Source organism: Oryctolagus cuniculus, chromosome 10 (assembly GCF_964237555.1).
Source record: "Oryctolagus cuniculus chromosome 10, mOryCun1.1, whole genome shotgun sequence".
Lineage (NCBI taxonomy): Eukaryota > Metazoa > Chordata > Mammalia > Lagomorpha > Leporidae > Oryctolagus > Oryctolagus cuniculus.
Window position 1 is genome coordinate 68,572,871 of NC_091441.1, and position 25,738 is coordinate 68,598,608.

General features: G+C 41.1%; 2 protein-coding genes across 3 annotated transcripts in view; both read right to left on the reverse strand.

Annotated features, from left to right (window-relative positions):
* LOC138843059 (serine/arginine repetitive matrix protein 1-like) overlaps window positions 1–25,738 on the reverse strand; it is a 244,974-nt gene that overhangs the window by 59,804 nt on the left and 159,432 nt on the right. The window lies entirely within an intron of this gene.
* LOC108177122 (LINE-1 retrotransposable element ORF2 protein) overlaps window positions 1–25,738 on the reverse strand; it is a 127,542-nt gene that overhangs the window by 25,123 nt on the left and 76,681 nt on the right. The window contains 1 exon segment of the mRNA XM_070050494.1: window positions 1–13,578. Within this exon segment, the coding sequence (XP_069906595.1) occupies window positions 1–1,093 (1,093 nt within the window). The 5' untranslated portion in view covers window positions 1,094–13,578.

The following is a 25,738-nucleotide window of genomic DNA, read 5'->3' on the forward strand; positions in this document are numbered from 1 at the left end:
CAATCCTGTTAATTTCTTCTCTGGTTTTAATTATTTCTCTTCTCCTACTAGATTTGGGTTTGGTTTGCTGCAGTTTTTCTAGGTCCTTGAGGTGCGCTGAAAGCTCATTTATTTGGTACCTTTCCAATTTCTTGGTATAGGCACCTATTGCTATAAATTTGCCTCTCAATACTGCTTTTGCTGTATCCCATAAGTTTTGATATGTTGTGTTGTTGTCTTCATTTACTTCCAGAAAGTTTTTGATTTCTCTTTTGATTTCTTGAATGACCCAGTGTTCATTCAGGAGCATGTTGTTCAGTCTCCATGTGTTTGCATACTTTCTGGGGTTTCCTGAGTTGCTAATTTCCAGCTTCATCCCGCTGTGGTCTGAGAAGCTGCATGGTATGATTCTAATTCTTTTAAATTTGCTGAGACTTGCTTTATGGCCTAGTATGTGGTCAATCCTAGAGAAGGTTCCATGCGCTGCTGAGAAGAATGTGAAGTCTGTAGATGTAGGGTTGAAAGTTCTGTAGATATCTGTTAGATCCATTTGGGCAATAGTGTCAATTAAATCTGCTGTTTCCTTGTTGATCTTCTGTCCAGATGATCTGTCTATTTCTGAGAGTGGAGTATTGAAGTCCCCCAGTACTATTGTATTGGAATCTAAATCTCCCTTTAAGTCCCTTAACATATCTTTTAAATAGACCGGTGCCCTGTAATTAGGTGCATATACATTTATAATAGTTACATCTTCCTGTTGAATTGAACCCTTAATCATTATATAGTGTCCCTCTTTGTCTCTCTTAACAGTTTTTGTATTAAAGTTTATTTTGTCTGATATTAATATGGCTACACCTGCTTTTTTTTGGTTTCTGTTGGCATGGAATATCTTTTTCCAACCTTTCACTTTCAGTCTGCATGCCTCTTTGTTAGAGAGATGTGTTTCTTGTAGGCAACAAATAGTTGGGTTGTGTTCTGTGAGCCAGTCAGCTAAACGGTGTCTTTTAACTGAAGAATTCAGACCATTAATGTTCAATGTGACTATTGATACATAGTGACTTTGCCCTGCCATTTTCCCGGAAATATTTTCTAGTATATGCTTTGAGCTTCCCATGCTCTTTTACTGGTAGGTGTTCTTCCTTTCCCTTCTTTCATATTGATGGCCGTGTTTCTGTGTTTCTGAGTGTAGCACATCTTTAAGTATCTTTTGCAGGGCCGGACGAGTGGCCACAAAGTCTTTCAATTTCTCTTTGCTATGAAAGGTCTTTATTTCACCTTCATTCACAAATGAGAGCTTGGCAGGATATAATATTCTGGGCTGGCAATTTTTCTCTCTTAGCACCTGTGCTATGTCTCGCCATTCCCTCCTAGCTTGTAGGGTTTCTGATGAGAAGTCAGCTGTGAGTCTGATTGGAGATCCTCTGAGAGTAATCTGACGTTTCTCTCTTGCACATTTTAGGATCTTTTCTTTATGTTTCACTGTGGTAAGTTTAATTACCACGTGTCGTGGTGAGGATCTCTTTTGGTCATGTTTATTTGGGGTTCTATGAGCTTCCTGTACTAGGATATCTCTGTCCTTCTCCAAACCTGGAAAGTTCTCTGCTAGTATCTCACTAAAAAGGCCTTCCAATCCTTTCTCTCTCTCCATGCCTTCAGGAACTCCTAGAACTCGAATGTTGGTTTTTTTAATAGTATCCTGTAGATTCCCAACAATATTTTTTAGGTTTCTAATTTCCTCTTCTTTTCTTTGGTTTGACTGTATGTTTTCCTGTGCTCTATCTTCTAAGTCCGATATTCTCTCTTCTGCTTCACCCATTCTGTTTTTAAGGATTTCTAATGTGTTTGTCATTTGATCTATTGAGCTCTTCATTTCATTTTGATTTCTCTTCACTATAACACTTTCCTGTTCTACTAGTTTCTGAGTTTCATTTTGACTCTTCCTTAAAATTTCGTTTTCACGAGAGAGATTTTCAATCTTGTCCATTAAGGATTTCTGTAGTTCAAGGATTTGCTTTTGAAAACTTCTAAATGTTCTTATCATAAATTTTTTGAAATCCGTATCTTGCATTTCTTCTATCTCATCATCTTCATACTCTTGGCTTGGGGTGTTTTGCTTATTTGGAGGCATCATAGTGTCATCGTTGATCTTGCTCCCTCTATTTCTGTGTTTGTTACTCGGCATAGTTAATTCTTCTTGCGTCACTGTGCTTTTTTTTTTTTTTTTTATACTGTGTCCGTGTTAAGTGGACTGCCTGCTGTTGGAGGAGCCTTGGAGGCTTGAGATGGGTGCGGCCTGAGAGCTCTGCCTGGTTCTTCCAGGTTAAGGGTGTGCAAAGGTGACACCCTCAGGTTATGCGTGGTAAATCTCTCTCTTTTTATTTATTTATTTATTTTATTTATTCAGGGGGTAAGTAACACCGCAGGGCATGGCTGTGCAGAATTGATGGTATTTAGCTTCCAGTCTTTGGCTCCTCTGGACTCCCACTGGGTTGCCTAAGCTACTGAATTGTAGTGACTCAGTTCCTTAGCTCTCCCCCATTGATATGTAAATCCAGAGAGCAGGCCTGCTCTTTGTCTCTTGGGAATTCTTCTAGCCTTGCAGCCTTGTAACCTTTGCAAGGTTAGGGGGAAGAGAAACCCCGAAGCTTTTTTTTTTTCCTTCTTTCCGGTAGTGAGTTTGCTGCACTTTCCGGCCCCCCTCTAGATTCTGACCCCCGTTTCCCCACCAATGTCTCGGGTTATTGAGCTCACCTCCCCTTCCAGCGCTGATGTGTGGACTCGGAGCCCTGAGCGTCCCAAGTCTCCCCGCTGTTGTCTGTGTGGCATGCACTCCCCTTGGAGCACTGGGGCTTCTGCTGCTCGGTCCCGCGACTTGGCTTCCGCGCGGTGGGCGACCTTGTTCTCCCAGTAGGTCCTCCGATTCACGATTCCCGTGCAATTTTTTCCTGGTTCTTTTTTCTGCGGCTACCGTAACTCCCCTTTTATTAAATTAAATTTTCCCGGACTATCGGTGCGCGCCCTCACTATTCCGCCATCTTGGCTCCGCCTTTAAAATAAATCTTAAAAAATAATATGTGTGACTGTTTTCTCAGCTTCTACCCACTACCTAGAACTGATACAGCAGTGGTCAGTGCCAGGACTGGTTAGCATTAGGGCCTCTTCTCTACAGTGGCCAAAAAAACAGGCCTCACTGGTAAAAAAAGAAAAATAAAACTAAAATAAAATTAGCTGATATTTAAGGACTCTGAGCACAAATCTAACTGGGCAGGGGGGATAGTAGGGTGGGAAACATCACTATGTCACTAAATCTGTATATAGGAAATACATAAAATGTGTATACCTTAAATAAAACTAAAAAAGAAACAGACCATTTCTGGTTTTAAGGTAACTTTGGCCATGTTTACTCATTGCAAAACCCGTAGTTGTAGTTATTCTAAAATTTATGAGATCTCTATCACACATGTTGCTACTTCTTCACTTTAACTTTTATCAATCCCCAGGCCCACTCCAGCATTGATTGGAGAATGCTAAATGCTAACAGTGGGTTCTAAGCCAAGTCGAAAAGTATTCACTTGGTTACTCAGGAGGTGACAAGTCTTCTTAGAGTGAAGACTGAACAAACAATATTCAAGGAAGTCTAGTTCCTTGGGATATAAGAAATATCTATTTGGCTCCACTCCTCCAGAACAGTTAGCAAACATACTTTTCAGTTGAAAATGAATTATCTGCTCCCTCCTGCTCTCAGCAAAATACCTGAAAGGTTTATATAGGGTTCTGATTCAGGGATGGGAACAAAGAGATTGTGCTTCAAGTAAATTTTCCTGTAGTCAATTTGTTTTTATATTTCTAGTTAGATGACTCAAGGAGCATAGCCCATTCGGTTCTACTCAAATCAGAGGAAGAAGTTACTTCAAGGCTCACAGTCACAAATATCCTCACTTAATGGAACGATAACCCTGTGCCAGGAAAGGTAGAAGAACTGCCAGGTTTTTCTGGATCTTTTGTGATCAGCTACAGCCTCTGAAAAACTCTCACCTTCTGAGAAAAACTAGCTGAACGCACTTGGAGAAATTCCTATCATCCAAGGCACTTCCAATACAAATATATAGAAAACACGCACCCTGTTAGAGAATTTTCTAATGCAGACTTTATGTGTGGATGGTAATTTGAAGACTTCAGAGAACAGGTTCAAAAGTTAATCAAAATAAAAGATAAACTTGTAGATTTCCTGGCTTTCTCTCTTGTGATTTGAGCTGATAATTGCCTGGGACTTTTTGGAAATTTGTTTCTCTGAGATTGAAGTTTCTGATATGCATAACCTAGGATTTAGGCAGCCTGAAGTTGATATAAAGGTAGTAACCAATACAAATAAATTTTAAATTAAAATATAACCTGATACAGGTAATTTTAATTTGATTTCACTTCTCTGTTAGTTACTTTATTAGAGCTGAAAATCTTTGAGGCATGTGAGAAATTTAGAGCATTTTTTTGGCATCGTGTAAGTTAATCTATGCTACAGAAATGACCTTAAATTTCTCTACTGGTGCATTTTGGAATTTTTTTAACTTCAGCATTTTTGTGGGTGAACTAATTCTGGTGACATTACCTAATGGTGACCATGAAGAATACCTTCTATGAATAAATTCTTTATCTTGACCAAATGAATATAACCTGCTCTTTGAACCTCACATGCAGATCCGCACAGGAATTATTATTGCAACTGATTGTTTACAGGTATTTCAAAAAGCTCCTCAGAAAGTAGAGTTAAAAATATACTTCTTGAAATGCAAAAAAAAAAAAAAAACTGTATCCATGCGTTTTCCATGAACTTTTTGGAGACAGCTTATGACATGGTCAAGAATAGAGGGAAGTCACAATACACACAGGAATATCCCAAGTCAGTTGATGTCAGAATCATAAAGTTATAGGATTTTCAATCAATAATTGAAGTTAAACATCATACAAACTGAACTCCAAAGAAACTGAGGCACAATTTTCCTCAGATAAAAAGAAAACTGTCCAGTATAATATGCAATTATTCTGAAAAATGTCTTTTATTCTTAAAACATGTAACAAATTATTTTAAAAATAAATATAGTGTCTTACAGTTAGTTTTGCAAAGTATAGTTGCTTAAATTGGATTTTTGGATGTGCTGGGACCTAGAAAATGGACTCAGCCTCCAAACTTGGGTTTTAGTGCAGCACAGAAAGAAGTGACCTGCCCAAAGCCAACAAGCAGAACTTTAAGGATGGCTTTCAGGCACCCTGATTGGTGGGGAAAATGGGTTTGGGGAAAACACCCAGAGAACTAGAGGGGCAGTTTTGTCAGATTTGCTGCTCAGCAAATTTACAGAAAAAATGATTTGCTAGTTCCTCTTTCTTTCGTGATTCAACATCAGGCACTTTCCCCATGCTTGCATCAACAACTGAACACACAACCTTTTAGTGTCCTGTTTATAATAATCCATTATTTAAGGAGCTTATACATTGCTACAACTACCTTCTCCCTCACATTACTACTGCATGTGGAAGCAAGTACTCAGCAAGCAATTACATTAAGGGACAGTGAGATAAGAACCTTATTCATCTTAAACAATTAGGAAGGAGTATGTCCATCTATTGGTTGACTCTCAGGGGTGAGCTGGTGTTGGAAAATAGAACATTCCTGGAAAGGCAATATTGCAGTCAAAAATGTGTCTCTGCAGAGAAATTTGTGTTCCTCTGGACTTCTGGCTTATTATTTAACCCCACTGAACCTCAATTTCCTCATTGATGAAATACACATTTTCATACTTTCCTGGTTAATGTGATGAGGATTCAAGAAAATATATATAAAGACATAATCAAGCTGGCGTTGTGGCTCACTAGGCTAATCCTCTGCCTGTGGCATCGGCACCCAGGGTTCTAGTCCCAGTTGGGGCACCGGATTCTGTCCCAGTTGCTCCTCTTCCAGTCCAGCTCTCTGCTGTGGCCAGGGAGTGCAGTGGAGGATGGCCCAAGTGCTTGGGCCCTGCACCCGCATGGGAGACCAGGAGGAAGCACCTGGCTCCTGGCTTCGGATCGGCGCAGCTCACAGGCCACAGCAGCCATTTGGGGGGGTGAACCAACAGAAGGAAGACCTTTCTCTCTGTCTCTCTCTCTTTAAAAAAATAAAAAAAGACATAGTCAAGAGCTTAACCCATCAACAGTAGGGATCAGTTTTGGGAACAGTATCAGCCCCAGTAGCCTTAACAACAATGCTTCCTTGGAAATTACTGTAAAAATGAACACACAGATCCAGGATTCATTTTTAAAGTAAATGAAAAATGCTTCTATAGGAGAGGGTGTTCCCAAGAGATCTGTAAGATGTCATCAGATATTAATGATTTTGGGGGGAAGAAAAATGTGGATGAGGGGTTCTTCTGGACATGTAACTTTGGATAGTGTGAGTTAGCAAAGAATAACACTTTCTTAATAAATATTTCTTTGGGATTTAATATGATAAGGAACATTTCTACATGGGTATTAGAATACAAAATTATGCCCCCAAAATGAATACAGAATTATGGTTTGGTTTGGTTTTACTTTTAGATTAAGAAATCAAAGAAAAAAAGATTTATTTGAAAGGCAGAGTTAGAGAGAGAGAGAGAGAATATCTTCTTGCCTCTGGTTTAATCTCCAAATGGCCTCAGTAGTGTCAGCGGTAGGCCAGGTTGACACCAGGACCCTAGGACTCCATCCATGTCTTCCACATGGTTTCTAGGGATCCAAGCACTTTAATCAACTGCTGATGCTCTCCCAGGCATTATAGCAGGGAGCTGGATCAGAAATAGAGCAGCTGGACTCAAACTGATACACACTCACATGAGATGCTGGCCTTGGAGGGAACAGCTTAACCTGCTACTTCAATTGCTTTTCAGAGGCTTCTGATTTATTAAAAAAAACATTTTGGAAATTAATGCTCCAAAGATACAAGTGATCACAAGAAAATTAATTTGACAATATAAATTTAATGACAGTAAATTTCAACACGAAAGAGAATTCTATTTTAATAGCTTTAGAAATGCCATCTGCAGCCCTGCTCATCTCTTTCTGACTCTTTGTATAATCTAAGTTATATACCTACAAATTCATACATTTGTTGTGCGGAGGGGGTCATAGGTTGGGCAGTACTTGTCTCAAAAACTGCTGCCAGCACAGCTTTGGAGTTTGGTGATACCGTCAATTCAGTCCTCAATCACAAAAACAGGAATCCGACCTCCCAACGAGGACATTCAGGTTGGGCCAGAGCAGTGTTGGGTCTTGGCAGAAATGAACAGAATTCCCTTCTGCAGAGTTCTGCACAGACTTTCATTACCTGGGTCATAAATTAATATTCTGTATATCAAAAGCCTTACAAATTGATCTGAAAACATACTCTTTAGTTCCTGCCCCTAACCCTCTCTACACTGCAGAAGAAAAATAAGAGCAAAAGGGACCAAATGCAGAATGAGTGCGAGACCACCCTTGTATTGATTCAGGAAAAATCCAAGACCATCAGTTGGCAAGTCTGAAGGAGGCTCACTGGTCCACAAATTGCAAACAGCCCAGTTCTAACTCACACTTTCTCTTTCTTAATGAGAATAGATAGTAAACAAGAACATGAATGGAGAGAGGGGAAGTGGTATGTGCAAAGGCAGGAACCAGGGGTGAAAATAACTCCATGCATGATATTTAAGGGAAGATGAGTTTACATTTACCCATAAACACCTCTGCCTCAAAGACTGTGACCAGCAGTCTAATCCACCGTTCTTTTTAATCACCAAGTACAGAAGAAAAGATACTGCTTGAAGGAATAGCCTTTCGAACTGTATGCATCCCACACAGGGCAAAATCAGTGAGCGTTCTCTCACTGATTTATTTTACTTATTTGAAAGACAGAGTTACAGAGCAAGGTAGAGCAAAAGAGAGAGAGAGAGACAGAGAGAGAGAGAGAGAGAGAGAGAGAGAGGTAGAAACAGAGAGAGGGGTCCTTCATCTGCTGGTTCACTCCCCAAATGACCACAATGGCCAGAGCTGAGCCAAACTGAAGCCAGGAGCTTCCTCCGGGTCTCCCACATGTGTGCAGGGGCCCAAGGACTTGGGCCATCTTCTACTGCTTTCTCAGACCATAGCAGAGAGCTGGAGCAGAAGTGGAGTAGCTGGGACTCAAACCAGCCCCCATATGGGGTGCCAGCACTGCAGGCCGTGGCTTTAACCCTCTGTGCAAGAGCGCTGGCTCCAAGTGAGTGTTCACTTTATGCTAGGCACTATTCTAGATGGTGCTGACATACCAACAAATCAAGCAAAATCCTTGTCCCCATAGAGCATGTATTCTATTATGATTACCAACAATAAAAGGTCTCTGGTGTTAGGTTTGACGTTGTAGCTGCTTAGATCAGGTTGGAATGAGTTTTTCTAAGGGGCTTGCATCATGGTGCAGTGGGTTAAGCTGCTACCTGTTACAACAGCTTACCATATCAGAATGTCAGGTTGAGTCCTGACTGCTCCACTTCCAATCCAACTCCCTGCTAATGGGCCAGGGAAAGCAGCAGAAGACAGCCCAAGTAATTGGGCCCCTGCCACCCACGTGGGAGACCAAGCTAGAGTTCTTGGCTACTGGTTTCAGCCTGGCCCTGCCCCAACCAATGCGGCCATTTACACAGAGAAGTAGCAGATGCAAGACCTTTCTCTTGGGCTGGCACTGTGGCATAGCAAGTAAAGCCGCCACCTGCAGTGTCAGCATCCCATATGGACACCGGTCAAGTCCCGGCTGCTCCACTTCTGATCCAGCTCTCTGCTGTGGCCTAGGAAAGCACTGGAGGATGGCCCAAGTCCTTGGGCCCCTGCACCCACATGGGAGACCCGGAGGAAGCTCCTGGCTCCTGGCTTTGGATCGGCTCAGCTCCAGCAGTTGCGGCCAACTGGGGAGTGAACCAGCAGATGGAAGACACCTCTCTCTCTCTCTCTCTCTCTCCCTCTCTCTCTCTCTCCTCTCCCTCTCATTCTATCTGTGTAACTCTGACCTTCAAATATATAAATAAATCTTTAAAAAAAGACCTTTCTCTCTGCCTCTCCCTGTCTTTTAAATAAATAAAATAAATATTGTTAAAAAATAAGAGGTTTTTTTTTTTTTTTTTTTTTTAAGCAATATCAGAGGGGAGGCACATTGCCCAGGAACCACAGTCCAAGACAGAGTCCTTAGGGCTGTCAGGAAAACATGAAGTCTGAAGACACTTGACACTGGCTCCATGGTGTGCAGGTGTATGTGTATGTGTGGCTCTCTATGAACCTGCCACGACTGGAGCAGCTATCAAAGATAATCACACCAAGAAGACTGATGCAAGTTTGCCAATCTCCATCTTTGTTTGAGGCCTGGTTTAAATAAAAATGCAACAAGAAATGAAAATAAATTGATAGCCATGAAGTACTTTGTGAAAGCAACGTTGCTGTCTCTGTTGTAAGTCTGATTAGTTCCATTAACTATTTACAGAAGCTTTGCTAATTGCAAGGGCACTTGGGCAATCCTCAGAGGGTGCATGTTTTAATGAGTAGAAATTCTGAGTCTAATGACACAGTTGTAAAGTATGTTGGGGGAGTAAAGTGGTGAAGGAAATTTGCAGGTCCTGAGAGTGCTTGCCTGGTTTAAAGACAGCCCCTGAACTTGCACTCAGGACTGTGCCCCTGGTCTCAACACAGTTCACTGAACCAGGAGGACACCACATCCAAGTTTGGAAAACTAGAGGCCATTTGTAACTGTAGCTATCTAACTCCTTAGAATGTGATCATCTCTTAATTCTCTGATTAACTGATGAGAGATTGTTGTCCTCATTTTAAGACACAAACTTTTCACAATGGACTTTCTCCATCCCCAAGTACAAATGATGATGCCTTCCTTTTCCATGATCAACAATTTGGCAGTACTCCAAAGCTGATTTGAGAAGATAAGCTCTCTGAACCCCATGGCAAAACTCTAGTCCACCATATCTAACTCATGCTCTGAGTTCATTAAGAAAAAATAATAATAGGCCGGCGCCGCGGCTCACTGGGCTAATCCTCTGCCTAGCGGCGCCGGCACACCGGGTTCTAGTCCCGGTCGGGGTGCCGGATTCTGTCCCGGTTGCCCCTCTTCCAGGCCAGCCCTCTGCTGTGGCCAGGGAGTGCAGTGGAGGATGGCCCAGGTGCTTGGGCCCTGCACCCCATGGGAGACCAGGAAAAGCACCTGGCTCCTGGCTCCTGCCATCGGATTAGCGCGGTGCGCCGGCCGCAGCGCGCTGGCCGCGGCGGCCATTGGAGGGTGAACCAACGGCAAAGGAAGACCTTTCTCTCTGTCTCTCTCTCTCACTGTCCACTCTGCCTGTCAAAAAAAAAAAAAAAAAAAAAAAGAAAGAAAGAAAAAATAATAATAAATAGGTGGAGTCCCCGAATTTCTTCCAAAAATCAGAAGCTCCACAGATATGGTTTAGTCCTGGGAATGTACCCATCCAGAAGATTCACAAAGATGCTTCAACCATATACCTGACATCAGTCTTCAGCAAATACAGACAACTGACTAGGTCTTTACAAGAACAGTATTGTACAAAAAACCCTTCCAAATTGCATTCACTACAGCCTCCAATCACAAGTGTTAGTGAAGTTGAGATCAGCTGCAACTAGACCAACATCCCTCTGCTCTGAAGACCCCCTGTATATTCAGGAAGAATAATGACCAAATAAAATTCTCCCAGAGGATGGAACTGTGGCCAGAAACTCACTTTATAACTCAATAAACTAGTCAACAAGTTAATGGTGATGAAAGTGACCATTCCTTTCAGTTATTTTATCATACCATGCAAGCTCCCAGTCTCATGACCAACACATGAATGACAAGGTCTTTGTTCATCTTTTTCTCCTTTTGGAAGTATGGAGAGTTGATCAAGACAGAAGTAGAGAAGGAACATATATAGATTGAGCATATTTACTCCAAACATACAAAATCCGATACGCAACAAAATATTAAACCTTCTGAGCATCAACTTGATACTACAAGTGGAAAATTACACATCTGACTTCATGTGATGGTCATATTCAAAACTAAGATGCACTAAAATAATTGTATAAAACTACCTTCAGGCTTCATAGATATACTCATGTCTGTGAAACAGAAATGAATTTTGTGTTTAGACTTGTATCCTATTCCCAAAATATTTCATTATGTATATGCAAATATTTAAAAATCTGAAAAACACTGAAATCTAAAAATGCTTCAGGTCCCAAGAACTTCAGAAAAGGGATACTCAACTTACAGTACCCAGAGATAATGGGCTCTGCAAATAACAGCTTCAGAACATAATTTGCAGATGAGTGAAAGACTTGAGTTTGGTTTGATTCTTCTCTAGCAAGCACCGAGTGTGTCTGCAGTTGTGCCTGTATCGTGCTAAGAGGTTCATTTCAATACAGCTGGTGGCTAGCGTGTGGGGGCATTCAAAGAGCAGATTGTGGTAGTGTCACAGATCAAGCACCTAAGGGCAGAACCCAAGAAGGGATATTTGGTGCAAGCCATTATGAACTAAGGGTTCTCATGAGGCACCTGTAAGAGTTTGGGAGGAGCCCTTTCAAGGAGGTAAAAACGATGTGGTTTCCCTTGAAGTCTGGGGAAGTCCGGACAATAAATCATCCCACAGTTTGCTCAGTCATAGAGCAAGAATACATGACCTTGATACCCATATGCCAAACAGTTGCTGGCTAAATAACGCAGGAAATGGTTAAAAAAATCAAGGGTTCCTCCATGTGGAGGCAGCTCCATTCATCCAAGACCAATCATTAGGGAAGGCTGCAGGTCTGAGCATTAATAGTAAAATCCTCCGAAATCCTCCTTCACAGTAATGTGTATGTTTCATTTTGTATTCAAGTACACAACCACAAAACCTCAGCAAACAATGAACAGAGTCACTAGCAAGGAATCATCAGTGAGGAGCTATTGAGTTCCTTTCAAACATCTTTGTTTCTTTCTCTCATCAAATTGTCCTATCAAGTTTTTGTGAATTCTTTGGTTTCAGAAGAGCATTTCCCATATGATACTGAAATGACAATTTTGATCTTTCCCTATCAACATGGCATGTGTCAGGCATGTGTCAGGCAATGAGAGACAGCAGATGCTGCCGTCTCATCTCGGGAGAACTCTTCAGTGTGACAGGGGATGTTTGACTTGAGTTCTTGCCTGCTCCATCCCTTGCATCTTTTGGATTGTGCTCTTGGCCTTCCAGCCATCTGACCACTGCTCTCACTCTGATTATGTTGGCCTAGCAGTATCTCCTAGTAATTCTGACTGTCCTCTCCAGTCACCTGCATCAGATGTGGTCTGGGGATGAGATCAAGGACAAATGATGCAGGCAATGGTGCTGGTGTCAAAAACACATCAGGAGGGGCCGGTGCCATGGCACAATAGGTTAATCCTCCGCCTGTGGCACTGGCATCCCGTATGGGTGCTGGTTCTAGTCCCAGCTGCACCTCTTCAAATCCAGCTCTCTGCCATGGCCTGAGAAAGCAGTAGAAGATGCCCCAAGTCTTTGGGCCACTGCACCTGTGTGGGAGACCAAGAAGAAGCACCTGGCTCCTGGCTTCAGATCACCGCAGCTCCAGCCATAGCAGCCATCTGGGGAGTGAACCAATGGACAGAAGACCTTTCTCTCTGTCTCTCTGTCTCTCTCTCACTGTGTAACTCTACCTATCAAATAAATAAATAAATAAATAATAAAAAAACAAAAGGAACAAAGGCAGACCATGAAAAATATGGCACATTGGTCTTGAAGATGAGAAATTTCAGGCCAGGCCATGCTTTATCTCTTGGACTCCTTATGGTTCTTCCTAATTTTTTTCAGCCATAGTGAATGTCTGATAACTAATTTTGGTCAAAAGAAGCACCAGTTGGAGCTGAAACTTGAACATTATCAATTACATCATGACTGAAAGTAGAAAGGGGATTTGAAATGTCCTTCAAAACATTTGGATGAAAATGAAATTAAAATATAAGTTTATTTTGTTTGCAGCGATTTTTTATGATACTCATTTTCTACCAACTTTTTGAAGATCCTTCATATGTATTAATTTCCAAAAAACTTCCACCAAAAAAAACTTACCTCCCCCCGCCCCCCACTTTCAACATTTTGGCTCCCAGTGATTTTTTTCCAAAGAAATCTTTTATTTAATGAGTACAAAGTTCATAGGTACAACTTTAGGAATATACTGGTTCTTCTGCCCATACCCACCTTTCCATTCCCACTCCTATCTCACCTCCTCTTCCCTCTCCCATGCCCAGTTCCATTCTCCATTAAGATTCATTTTTAGGCTGGCGCCATGGTTCAATAGGCTAATCCTCCGCCTGCGGCGCCAGCACACCGGGTTCTGTCCCGGTTGCTCCTCTTCCAGGCCAGCTCTCTGCTGTGGCCCGGGAGTGCAGTGGAGGATGCCCCAAGTCCTTGGGCCCTGCACCCCATGGGAGGCCAGGAGAAGCACCTGGCTCCTGGCTTCAGATCAGTGTGGTGTGCTGGCTGCAGCGCGCCAAACCACCAACGGAAAAGGAAGACCTTTTTCTCTGTCTCTCTCTCTCTCTCACTGTCCACTCTGTCAAAAAAAAAAAAAGATTAATTTTAATTAACTTTATACACAAAAGACCAACTCTATGCTAAGTAAAGATTTCAACAGTTTGTACACACACACACACACAAAATATAAAAAAAATGAGAACAAATTTTACAGTTAATTCTCACAGTGCAACTTACTTGAGGACAGAGGTCCTGTATGAAGAGTATGTGCACAGTGAGTTCTGTTTTAATTTAACAATGAATACTCTTATGTATCATGTCAGTGATCACCCAAGGCTCTTGATATAAGCTGTCGAGGCTATGGAAGTCTTTTGAGTCTGCAATCTCCATCAGTATTTAGACAAGGCCATAAGCATAGTTGAAGTTTTCTCCTCCCTTCAGTGAAAAGCACATCCTTCGTTGATGGCCCCTTCTTTTCCCCTGAGTCCTCACTCACAGAGATCCTTAATGTAGAACTTTTTTTTTTTTTTTTTTTTGCCACAGTATCTTAGATTTCCATGCTTGAAATGCTCTCATGGGCATTTCCGCCAGATCAGAATGCCTCACGGGCAGATTCTGAGCTCTGAGTGCTGTTTAGAGCGTTTCTTATTCTGCGAGTCTGCTATGTGGATTGCGTCCATGTTGGAACATCCTCTCCTTTTTAATTCTATCTATTGTTTTTACCAGACCCTTGACCTTATTTATATGATCCCTTTAACATTTAATCCTATATATACGATCAATTAAACACTTCATATGATCACTTTAACATTGAAGATGTCATTGTTACCACCCAGCTTAATGGGATTTGGAGTCCCATGACAAGCTTTTAGCTGTACACTTAGAAGTAAGTCTGTAGGAATGTATACAGAACTATATAGCTCCTTCCTCTCTTATTCTCACTCTTATTTTTTACTGGGATCTACTTTCAATTGACTTTACATGCACATAATCACATAATTAATTCTAGGTTGAATGAAGAGTTCACCCAAGGTTACTAAGAAAGAAAGAAAAAACTAATCCTTGACAGTCAAAACAAGGGCTATTCAAGTCATTGCTTCGTTTTTTTTTTTTTTAAGAATTATTTTATTTATTTGAAAGATTAGAGTTACAGAGAGAGGTCTTCCATCTACTGGTTCACTCCCCAGATGGCCGCAACGGCCAGAGCTGCGCCGATCCGAAGCCAGGAGCCAGGAGCTTCTTCTAGGGCTCCCACATGGGTGCAGGGGCCCAAGGACTCTGGCCATCACAGAGAGCTGGATCGAAAGAGGAACAGCCAGGACTAGAACTGGCGCCCATATGGGATGCAGGCGCTTCAGGTCAGGGTTTTCACCAGCAGTGCCATGGCAGCGGCCCCAAGTCATTGCTTCTAATAGTGTCAATTTCACTTCTACAGGTTTCCTTTTAGGTGCTCTGTGAGTTCTCACAGATCAGGGAAAACATATGGTATTTGTCCCTTTGGGACTGGCTTATTTCACTAAGTGTGATGTTTTCCAGATTCATCCATTTTGTTCCAAATGACTGGATTTCATTTTTAACCATTGTGTAGTATTCCATAGAGTACATATCTTATAATTTCTTTATCCAGCCTTCAATTGGTGGGCATTTAGGTTGATTCCATGTCTTAGCTATTATGAATTGAGCTACAATAAACATGGGGGTGCAGATAACTCTTTTATTTGCTGATTTCATTTCCCTTGGGTAAATCCCGAGGAGTGGAATGGCTGGGTCAGATGGTAGGACTATTTTCAGAATTCTGAGGTATCTCTAAACTGTCTTCCATGGTGGTTTTACCAGTTTATATTCCCACTGACAGTGGATTAAGGTACCTTTTTCCCCACATCCTCACCAGCATTTGTTGTTTGTTGATTTCTGTATGAAAGCCATTCAGCCTGGGTTGAGGAGAAATCTCATCGTGGTTTTGATTTGCTTTTCCGTGATGGCTAGTGATCCTGAGCTTTTTTTCATAGGTCTGCTGGCCATTTGGATTTCCTCTTTTGAAAACTCTTTGTTTTAAGTCTTTTCCCCATTTCTTAATCAGGTTGTTTGTTTTGTTGTTGTGGAGTTTCTTGATCTCATTATATATTCTGGTTATTAATCCTTTATCAGTTGCATGGTTTGCAAATAATTTCTCCCATTCTGTCAGTAGCCTCTTAATGTTCCTGACTATTTCTTTTGCAGTACAGAAACGTCTCAATTTGACGAAATCCCATTTGTTAATTTGGCCTTGATTGCCTGTGCCTCTGGGGTCTTTTTCTGGAAATATTTGCCTGTGCCAGTGTCTTGCAGGGTTTCCCAATGCTTTCTAATAATTTGATGGTATGAGGTCATAGATTTAGGTCTTTAATCCATTTTGAATGGATTTTTGTATAAGGTGTAAGGTAGGGGTCCTACCTCATGCTTCTGTGTGTGGAAATCTAGTTTCCCCTGCACCATTTGTTGAAGAGATGGTCCTTGCTCTAGGAATTGATCTTAGATCCTTTGTCAAAGATAAGTTGGATGGAGATGCTTAGATTGATTTCAGACATTTCTATTCTGTTTCTTTGGTCTACTCATCTGTTTTTACAAGTACCAGGATGTTTTGATTATAATTGCCCTATAGAATGCCTTGAAATCTGATATTGTGATGCCTCCATCTTTGTTTTGTTGTATAAAATTGTTTTAGCTATTCGGGGTATCCTGTGTTTCCATATGAATTTCAGAATCATTTTTTTATATCTGAGAAGAATCTCCTTGGTATTTTGATTGGACTTGCATTGAATCTGTAAATTGATTTTGGAAGTATGGACATTATGATGATATTGATTCTTCCAGTTCACAACATGGAATTTTTTTCCAGTTTTTTGTGTCTTCTATTTCTTTTTTTTTATAATTCTCATTATAGAGATCTTTAACACCCTTAATTAAATTTATTCCATGGTATCTGATATTTTTTGGTAGCTATTGTGAATGCGATTGATCTTTGAAGTTCTTTCTCAGCTGTGGCTTTGTTTGTATATACAAAGTCTATTGTTTTTTGTGTGTTGATTTTATAACCTCCTATTTTACCAAACTCTTCTGTGAGTTCCAATAGTCTTTTGGATCTGCTATATAGAGAATCATGTCATCTGCAAATGGTTTGACTTCCTCTTCCCCGATTTGAATGTCTTTGATGTCTTTCTTGCCTAATGGATCTGGCTAAAGTTCCCAAGACTATATTGAATAACAATGGTGAGAGTGGGCATCCTAGTCTGGTTCTGGCTCTCAATCCCACTGATCTTAATGTCAGAAAGTCTTTTCAAGGCTTGAATGAAGCTCTGTCTCCCCATATCAGCTCAAGGCTTCCAGTCTTCCCTCTGGAACAGCACAATTTAGGTTGATTTTCTTTCATGTGAGTAAGAATTTCATGTTCAAAAACCATAATCAGCAATCTTGTTAGGTAGCACCCATACTAAATACCCTCCTCATCTTTCAATGATTCCATTTGTGGCATAGTTTTCTAACCTTCAGTATCCTGAGGGGCCTAAGAGAACTACTCAAATATGAAATAGACAACTTCAATTACACCTTGTAACTTTGAGTTGAGTAGAAAATATTCACTATTTCCTTTAAAAAGGACATTAAAAATTTGAAGTTTTTTTTTATTTTTAGAGTTGATATTTTGAATTATTTATCTTACTTTAAAATCTAAAAATATTCCCTTTAAATCTTTTTTTTTAACTTTTATTTAATGAACATAAATTTCCAAAGTACAGCTTATGGATTACAATGGCTTCCCCCCAATAACATCCCTCCCACCCACAACCCTCCCCTTTCCCACTCCTTCTCCCCTTCCATTCACATCAAGATTCATTTTCGATTCTCTTTATATACAGAAGATCAGTATTCCCTTTAAATCTTAATCTCAGAGCCAGCATTGTAGTACAGCCGGTTAAGGTGTTGCTGTGATGCCGGCATTCCACACCAGAGTGCCATTGTGCTTCCAATCCAGATCCCTAGGTGTTGCAGTGGATGATGTCCCAAGTGCTTGTGTCCTTGCCATCCACATGGGAGCCCTGCATGGAGTTTTGGGCTTTGGCCTGACCCAGACCTTACTGTTGCAGCCATGTGGGGAATGAATCAGTGGACAGTTTCTCTCTGTGTCTTTCCCTCTATCTCTCAAATAAATAAAATAAAACCTTTCAAATACTTAGTCTCTTTCCTAATTTCTCAATCCTACTTCAAGCAACAGCCGCCCCAAAGCATGTCTCATCAAAGTGCACAGAAAAGCCTTATCACCCAAACCCTGACGCAGTCTTCTTAGCCATGTCTACGACCAAAGCATTTTCATTCATGCTACTGCTGGTAAGTTTCAGGCACCAAGCATTTCCTAAATCATGATGGTACTGGGCCAGTTTCCAAAGGCCGCCTGAAAAGTTCATCTTGAATAAAAATGCTTGAAAGCAGCAACTAATCTGTAATTATAGCCTATTTATTCTTCTCAGCCATAGCCCCAGACAATCAAGGAGAAGGAATAGCTGGTTTACAACTGCACGTCTGTTTTCCAGCAACACACACTGGACTGCTTGTTTGCGATGTAAAAGGAAGACAGATCCAAATCTCTATATCCTGAGACTGATTACCTGTTTTAAATGTGATAACCAACTACACCCCAACTGTCACAACTCTCATTTCCTCACTGTAATTTCAATCATCCACTGGATGTCCTCACAGAATTAGCAGCTGCTGCAACTTCATCACAGTTCCAGTTCTTCTGGCCAAGTCCAGTACTGTTTCCCCATACATAGTAAACACACATTCCTCCCATTGCACTTCGTCTACAGGTAAATCTCACAGATTGTTACCTGTTTAAACCAGACAACAACATGCATAGATGTAGTATAGAAGTTGGCACAACATCCAAATTTGACCTAGATTTGACATATAGATATTACATTATCACTAGACATACAGGAGTCCTTCAAAACATTTGTGGAAAGGAGACAGAGAAAAATGGCAACTAAGTAAGACGCTCCAGTGATTGTTTTTCTATAGAGACAATAACTTGAGCAGCAATTCACATACCAACTCGTCTTCACAAGTACTAAGGAAACAAGGTGAGAGACTGTAGTGCCTATTTTAGAACAACAATAAGGAAAGACATAGGGAAAGGGCAGAAAGGGGTGGATGTAATCACTTCTCAAGCTCCAAGTAGCACAGCTTGGATAGGGAGCCCTCCCACCCTCCTTCTTGGGAGAGGGAAAAGCAGTTGATTCCATAGTTTTGCCAGGCCCACTATGGTATAACCCAGTGCAAGACAGGGTCCCATGATGTCTGCTCCCAGGCCAGGACCTGCAGCCTGAGTGTCTGAAGGTTGCAAAGGACCATTTTATCACCCCCTTCCCATAAGCACCAGCAGACAGTGGAGCAACACTTCCATCTCTGGAGAGCAGGGTGGGAACGTGAATTTAGGGCTTTACTTTAAAGTTCAGTACTGGACCTGCTGCAGTAAGATCCAGCATTAGATAAAGTTCAAGGCCTCTATCTCCAGGCCAGTGCTCACAGAGCCTACAGATCTTCCCCAGTATCTGGCAAAGACCTGTGTTCTGGTGAGATGAACTCGTGCTTCGAACTACATCACCCCCAGCTTCACATGGGCCTAATGGACTCACAAGATAGCACAGAGCCAGGTGACTACAAGATGTAGCTGTAAACCTGTTCGTGTCAGCCATGGTGGCCACACACCTCTCACAATTGTGAGTGGACAGCAAGAGCAAGGTCCCAGAAACCTGGGAGTAGGGCACCAAAGTGAGCACAGAATTCTGTCTAAGAACTCGGTGTAAGACTGGTAAAATCCATACTGGACAGATCCCAACAGTCATTATCTCCAGGTCAACGCCTGAGAATGGAGACTCTAGACCTCTCTCAGTGCCAGAGACCTAAGGCCCCAGCTGGTTTCAGAACTTAGCCAGGATCACCTGTGACTGGTTGAGGCATCCTTGTGCTGCAAGCTCACCTCAACAGCAGGAAACTTACAGCAAAGTGGGCCTTGTTGTGATCAACAGGTTATGGGCCCTTGGTGTGATCTAGCATTGAGGCATAGGTGACCACTGGGCTATTCACAGCACTTCTAATCCAACTCCAGGAAGCATAATATGGAGAGATTAATTCTGTGCAGAAGGGAAGACAAGTAAGTATAAGACATTACATAGAAACCAGGGGTTTATGCCATGGAGAAACCATACACTATCAACAAGATTTGTGGCCAGTGTTACTGTGACACTGGCCATGACCCTACTGTTTTAGAACCAAAAAAACCCCCTTTGGGACAATGGGTCAGTACTTCCACAATCCCAACTACTGTTATCTGAGGGCTTCCACCACTATGATTCAGCTCTGCCCCATGGTCTACCATTGTGACCATACTTAGACTAAAAAGAGCACTTCTTGCCCCCTCTGCTTCTCTCATCAATGACAATGTGAAAGGCATATGAAGACATCACTACAGCATCCAACCAGAACTGAAGCCAGAAAAAGCGACAAAATTGGCACCTAACGACACATCTACAGGAAAAGCCTTTTACCATGAAATTCATCTTTTTAAAGTGATGGGCACAGTTGATCCAATGAGATGTTCAAACATTAATGTGGAAGCAAAAGTATGAAAAAGCAAGGCAACATGATATCCCTATAAGAACATAACATTTCAGTATCAGACTTCCAAAATAAAGAAGACTGAAAAATATCTGATAGAGAATTCAATAAAATCATTATACAGAAACTCAAAAAGATATAAGAGAATACAAGCAATTTACAGAAATTAAGAAAAAGATGCATGATATAAATGAGAACTTAAGCAAAAAGATAGAAGTCTTGGAAAAAAAAAAAACAAAAAGTCTTGAAAATGCAGAACTCAGTAGGTCAAATAAAAATACAATTAAGATCCTCAACAACAGGCTAGATATAGCAGTAAAACAAATATCTGAATAGAAGACAAGTCTTTTGAAATATATACAGTCTAACAAAAACCCTTAAAATATGAAAAGAATGAAGATCGACTCTAAGAACTTTACAATATGAAATGAACTATAAATATGACCTCTGAAACAAATATGACCTCTCTAGAAAGGAGAAGAGTAGGCATAGAAAACATATTTCAAGAAATAATAGTTGAAAACTTCCTCAGTTTTGAGGAAGATGTAGACATCCAGCTATAGAGACCAACAGGCCACCAAATAAACATGACCAAAAAAGATCCTCAAAAGAACACATTATATTAACACTCTCAAGCATGTATCACAAGCAGAATTCTAAAACTACAAGGGGAAAACTGCCAAATAACATTAAAGGGAAACTCCAGTCAACTAAGAGCAGATGTTTCAGCAAAAATCTTAAAGGCCAGAAGAGAACAGAATAACATATCTCAAGTTCTAGAAGAAAAAAATAAGAAGAAATGCCAGCCAGCCAAGAATGTTGTACACAGCAAAGGCAAAACGGACAGAATACATCACCACCAGATCAAAATTTTAAAAGATGTTTAGGGGGGCTGGCACTGTGGCACAGTGGGCTAAGGCCCTGGCCTGAAGTGCTGGTATCCCATATAGACATTGGTTAGAGTCCCGTCTGCTCCACTTCCAATCCAGCTGTCTGCTATGGCCTGGGAAAACAGCAGAGAATGCCCAAATGCTTGAGCACCTGCACCCACATGGGGGACATGGAAGAAGCTCCTGGCTCCTGGCTCCTGGCTTTGTATGTGCTTAGCTTTGGCCATTGCAGCCATTTGTAGAGTGAACCAGCGGATGGAAGGCCTCTCTCTGTATCTACCTCTCTCTATAACCTGTCTTTCAAATAATAAAAAAGAGATGCTTAATAAATAATAAAAAAGATATGCAGAAGCAAAAAAAAAACCATAACAATCATCATGAAAACATGTGAAAGTATAAAATCAACTAAATAGAACATAGAATGTTAAAAATGTTTTTTTTATTTATTCACTAATAACCTTGTATATAAATGAACTGACTCCCTCAATTATAAAAGATATAGACTGGCTGAATGGATTAAAAGAAAGATTCAATGATATTCTGCCTACAGGAAATTCACTCCAAAATTAGACACACAAAGACTGAAAATAAAAGGATGGAAAAGATATTATATGCAAACACAAACCAAAAATAAGAAGTTATATTTCTACCATACAAAATACACTTTAAGATAAAAACTGTAAAAGAGACAAACCAAATGACTAAATAATGACTAAAAGATCAAATAAGAATATACACTTACTGGAATTATAAATGATGCTAGAGCACCCAATTATATTAGAAAAACATTAGATCTAAGGGGAAAAGTAAGCTCCAATACAGTAATAGTAGGGAACCAAACACCCCACTTTAACCAATGGATGCATGATCTAAGCAAAAAAATCAACAAAGAAACAGCAGAGTTAAATCCTTTTATACACCTAATGGGCCTAACACTACAGAAGATTTCATCCAGTAAATGGAGAAAACATTATTTTAATTATTTTCTGTGGCATTCTCTAGGATAAATCATATATTAGGCCACAGAAATATCTCAACAAATTAAAAAAATAAAAACAGCATCATGTGTGTTTTCTGACAACAGAATAAAAGTATAAATTAACAGAAAAAAAGAAACTTCATGAATTTTACAAACAATGAGGCTGAACAATATGCTTCTGAGTGAACAATGAATCAGTGAAGAAATCAAAAAAGAAATTAAAAACATCCTTGAAAAACTGAAACTGGAGACACAAGATAATCAAAATGGGATGGAGCAGGGATGGAGTAGGCATTTGGTACAGCAGATAAGTCGCCATGGGGGATACATACATCCCATATAGGAGCACTTCATTCAAGTCCCAGATCCTCCCCTTCTAATCTAGCTTTCTGCTAATTCATTTTATTACAGCTGACTTACTGAGCATCCCAGCACAGTGCACTGCAGAGCAGGCTTGTACCCCTGATGACCAGGGAGGGGGCTGACTGGGAACTGCACTCACTGCCACTGCCCAGCATATGAGAGAGGATCAGTTTGCAAATCAGCCCCAGGAAAGATGCGAATTTAATTTCTGTAGAGGTTCTACTTTGCACACCATGGTGATGCTGCAAAGTCCTAATCCAAACCAATTTAAGTCAGAAACCATCTGCTTGTTGGGCATATTCCAGTGGATTAACTTTTAACAGCCACCACATTATCCTCAGATTTTAATAAGATTTCTGAAGTTTTGGCCGGCGCCGCGGCTCACTAGGCTAATCCTCCGCCTAGCGGCGCTGGCACACCGGGTTCTAGTCCCGGTCGGGGCGCCGGATTCTGTCCCGGTTGCCCCTCTTCCAGGCCAGCTCTCTGCTGTGGCCAGGGAGTGCAGTGGAGGATGGCCCAGGTGCTTGGGCCCTGCACCCCATGGGAGACCAGGAAAAGCACCTGGCTCCTGGCTCCTGCCATCGGATCAGCGCAGTGCGTCAGCCACGGCGGCCATTGGAGGGTGAACCAACGGCAAAGGAAGACCTTTCTCTCTGTCTCTCTCTCTCACTGTCCACTCTGTCTGTCAAAAAAAAATAAAAATAAAAAAAAAAAGATTTCTGAAGTTTAAATACCCCAAACTAAATTTAATACTTCTTCTATCATATCCAGAGTCTACTTAAATCATCATGCTTTTAATTATCCCACTGGTACTATAGAATACAAAGTGATTAAAATTGCCTTTCTTGAGACATAGTTCTCAAAGTTTCTACTGTTCCAGAATCCAGTGAGTTTTCATTACTCAAGAGTATCTGCTCCTTTGCTAAACAATTAGTCCCATCCAGTACTGTTAAAAAAAAAAAAAGCCCAAAACGCAATAATGGTGGGGCTGAGTGATTTCAAAAAGCCCACCATGGACTGTAAGCAAGCATTCAATGACTTTCCCTTGAAGACAATTCCATGAATGCATCATTTCCAGACATGTCTGAAATATCCAGTGAGCCCTTCAATAGACTGCTTTATGAGACATCAGAACTACTGGCACAGAGGATAAATGAGTTTTACTTCTACCAATGAACATAATCTATTGTGCCTTGGGGGTTTCATGAAACCAGGGGAGCATCCACTCCCATCATGTTTACTCCTGAAAATATGTGAGTGTTGGTGTTATAGAGAGCTCATGTTTATAAGGAAAAGGCCACTGAGGAGCAAATACAACCTCACTTACTGGGAGGGATAGGGACAGATCACCTCCATATGCACAAAGAAATTAAAAGGCATGTCGTGAGACAAAATATCAGGATTATATAAAACCAAAGAATTAGCTCACCTAATGACAAAAAAAATTATAGCAAACACCCTCCTAGGTTAAGTGAGCTGAAAGAATCAGATGTTTACCTTCCTAAACATAATTATTGTAATTTCAAAACTGCAAATAGCTGTAGGAGAACAGAGTGGAACAATTTTGTTTTCAAGTGGAAAAAAAAAAAAACAAAATTGAATATATTGAGTTATCCCCAATTGAATGTAGAGCTGGCAGAAGAGTGGATGGGACTCTGGATCTTGTGCTGCCTCCAGGGAACAGTATGCACAGTACTGGTATTTTAATGATTCAGGGTTTATCCCAGTCTGCAGCTTTGGAGATGCAAGAGGTGCATCAGACAAACAAGGGGACAATAGGTTAACTAGTTACATTTAACTAAGGGACGCCCAAAGACTCAGGTCAGATCTTCTGATTATCCTTTCATCCCTCTATACTCAAATTTGCTTCCCCACTCCTTTGTCCAGAAATGTATAAACCTTTCCAAAAATTTCCACATGGCATATCTTTTTGTATAATCAGCCAAGCCAGAGGTCAGTGTTTATCTACAATTTAAACTCAGAGCTGGTGCTCTAAAAATATTGTTATAGTTCATACTGGGTAAAAAGTTTCCCTGCACTTGGATTTCACTTTAATTTCTGAAGTTAATTTTCCTGAGGTTACCAAGAATCTCCACATTGCTAAATCCAAGGGCATTTCTTCAGTGCTCATATTATTTGACCATCTGTAGCATTTGGCACCACTGACTATTATTTTCTCCTTTTTGAAATACCATCTTCCTTTGGTTTCCAGGAAACAATTCTCTTGGTTTTCCTCCTCCATTTCCTTCTCGATCTTCTTTGCTGGCCCATCCTCCTCTGCCCAGTTGCTACATATTGCAATTTCGCAAGGTTCACTTACAGGTCACTCATTTTGCACTGGATCCATACCCACTGGTCACAGAATGACTCCCAAATTCCTAAGTCCATCTCCACTGAACTTCTGAGATTCATATCTATATAGTCAACTGCTTACTAGCTAACTACACTGGAGTATCAGAAAGGGGTATCTCAATATTGTCAACATCTAAATTTAGAATGTTTCCCAAAATTAATTAGTCCTTTTCCAGTGGTTGCTCTCTAAGTGAATGAAACCACCAAGCAGTTGCTTGGAGAGCTCAAAACCTGGGAGTCTGTCTACAGTATCTCTCTCTCTCTCTCTCTCTCTCTCTCTCTGCCCTTCACTCCCTCCCTCTCTCTCTCTCCCTCTCATTCTCCCATCCCCCCTCACCCTCTTTCCCTTTCTCCCTCTCTCTCCTCCTCCTCTCTCCCCCTCTCATTCTCCCTATCCCCCCTCACCCTCTCCCCCTTTCTCCCTCTCTCACTCCCCCTCTCATTCTCCATATCCCCCCTCTCCCTCTCTCTCTCTCTCGCTCGCTCTCTCTCTCCCCCTCTGAATGACCCATTTCCATTTCAGGGAATTTTCTCTCCTAGGAATCTCAGACTCCATCTTCCATCTTTTCCTGGAAACCATGCTTTCATTTGTCACAACGCTTCAACTTCAGTCCAAATGTCAACACAGTCCTCCAACATTTGCCTTCCATATGGTAGACAGGAAATTCTTAACAAAAACAAATTTGATTATATAATCCTCTTCAGTGGCTGACCTGTGCTCCTATTAAAAATCCCACAAGGCTCTTCCTGATGCACCTGCCAAAGTTACTCCCTTTGTCTCCACCATGCTCCCCGCTGCCAAGATAGCCAAGTCCCAGCATACCCTGCTTCTCAAACACCATTCTTTCCACCTCTGCCACCAACACAGGGTCCCTGAATACATCTGCCCTTTGCCTAGAAGGAGTTCCTCAATTTGTGATGAGTCAAAATCCTATTGCTGCTTCAGATTGAGCTGTAACATGACTCCATCAAATCTTCCCTGAACCCCCATCCAGGACAGGCCC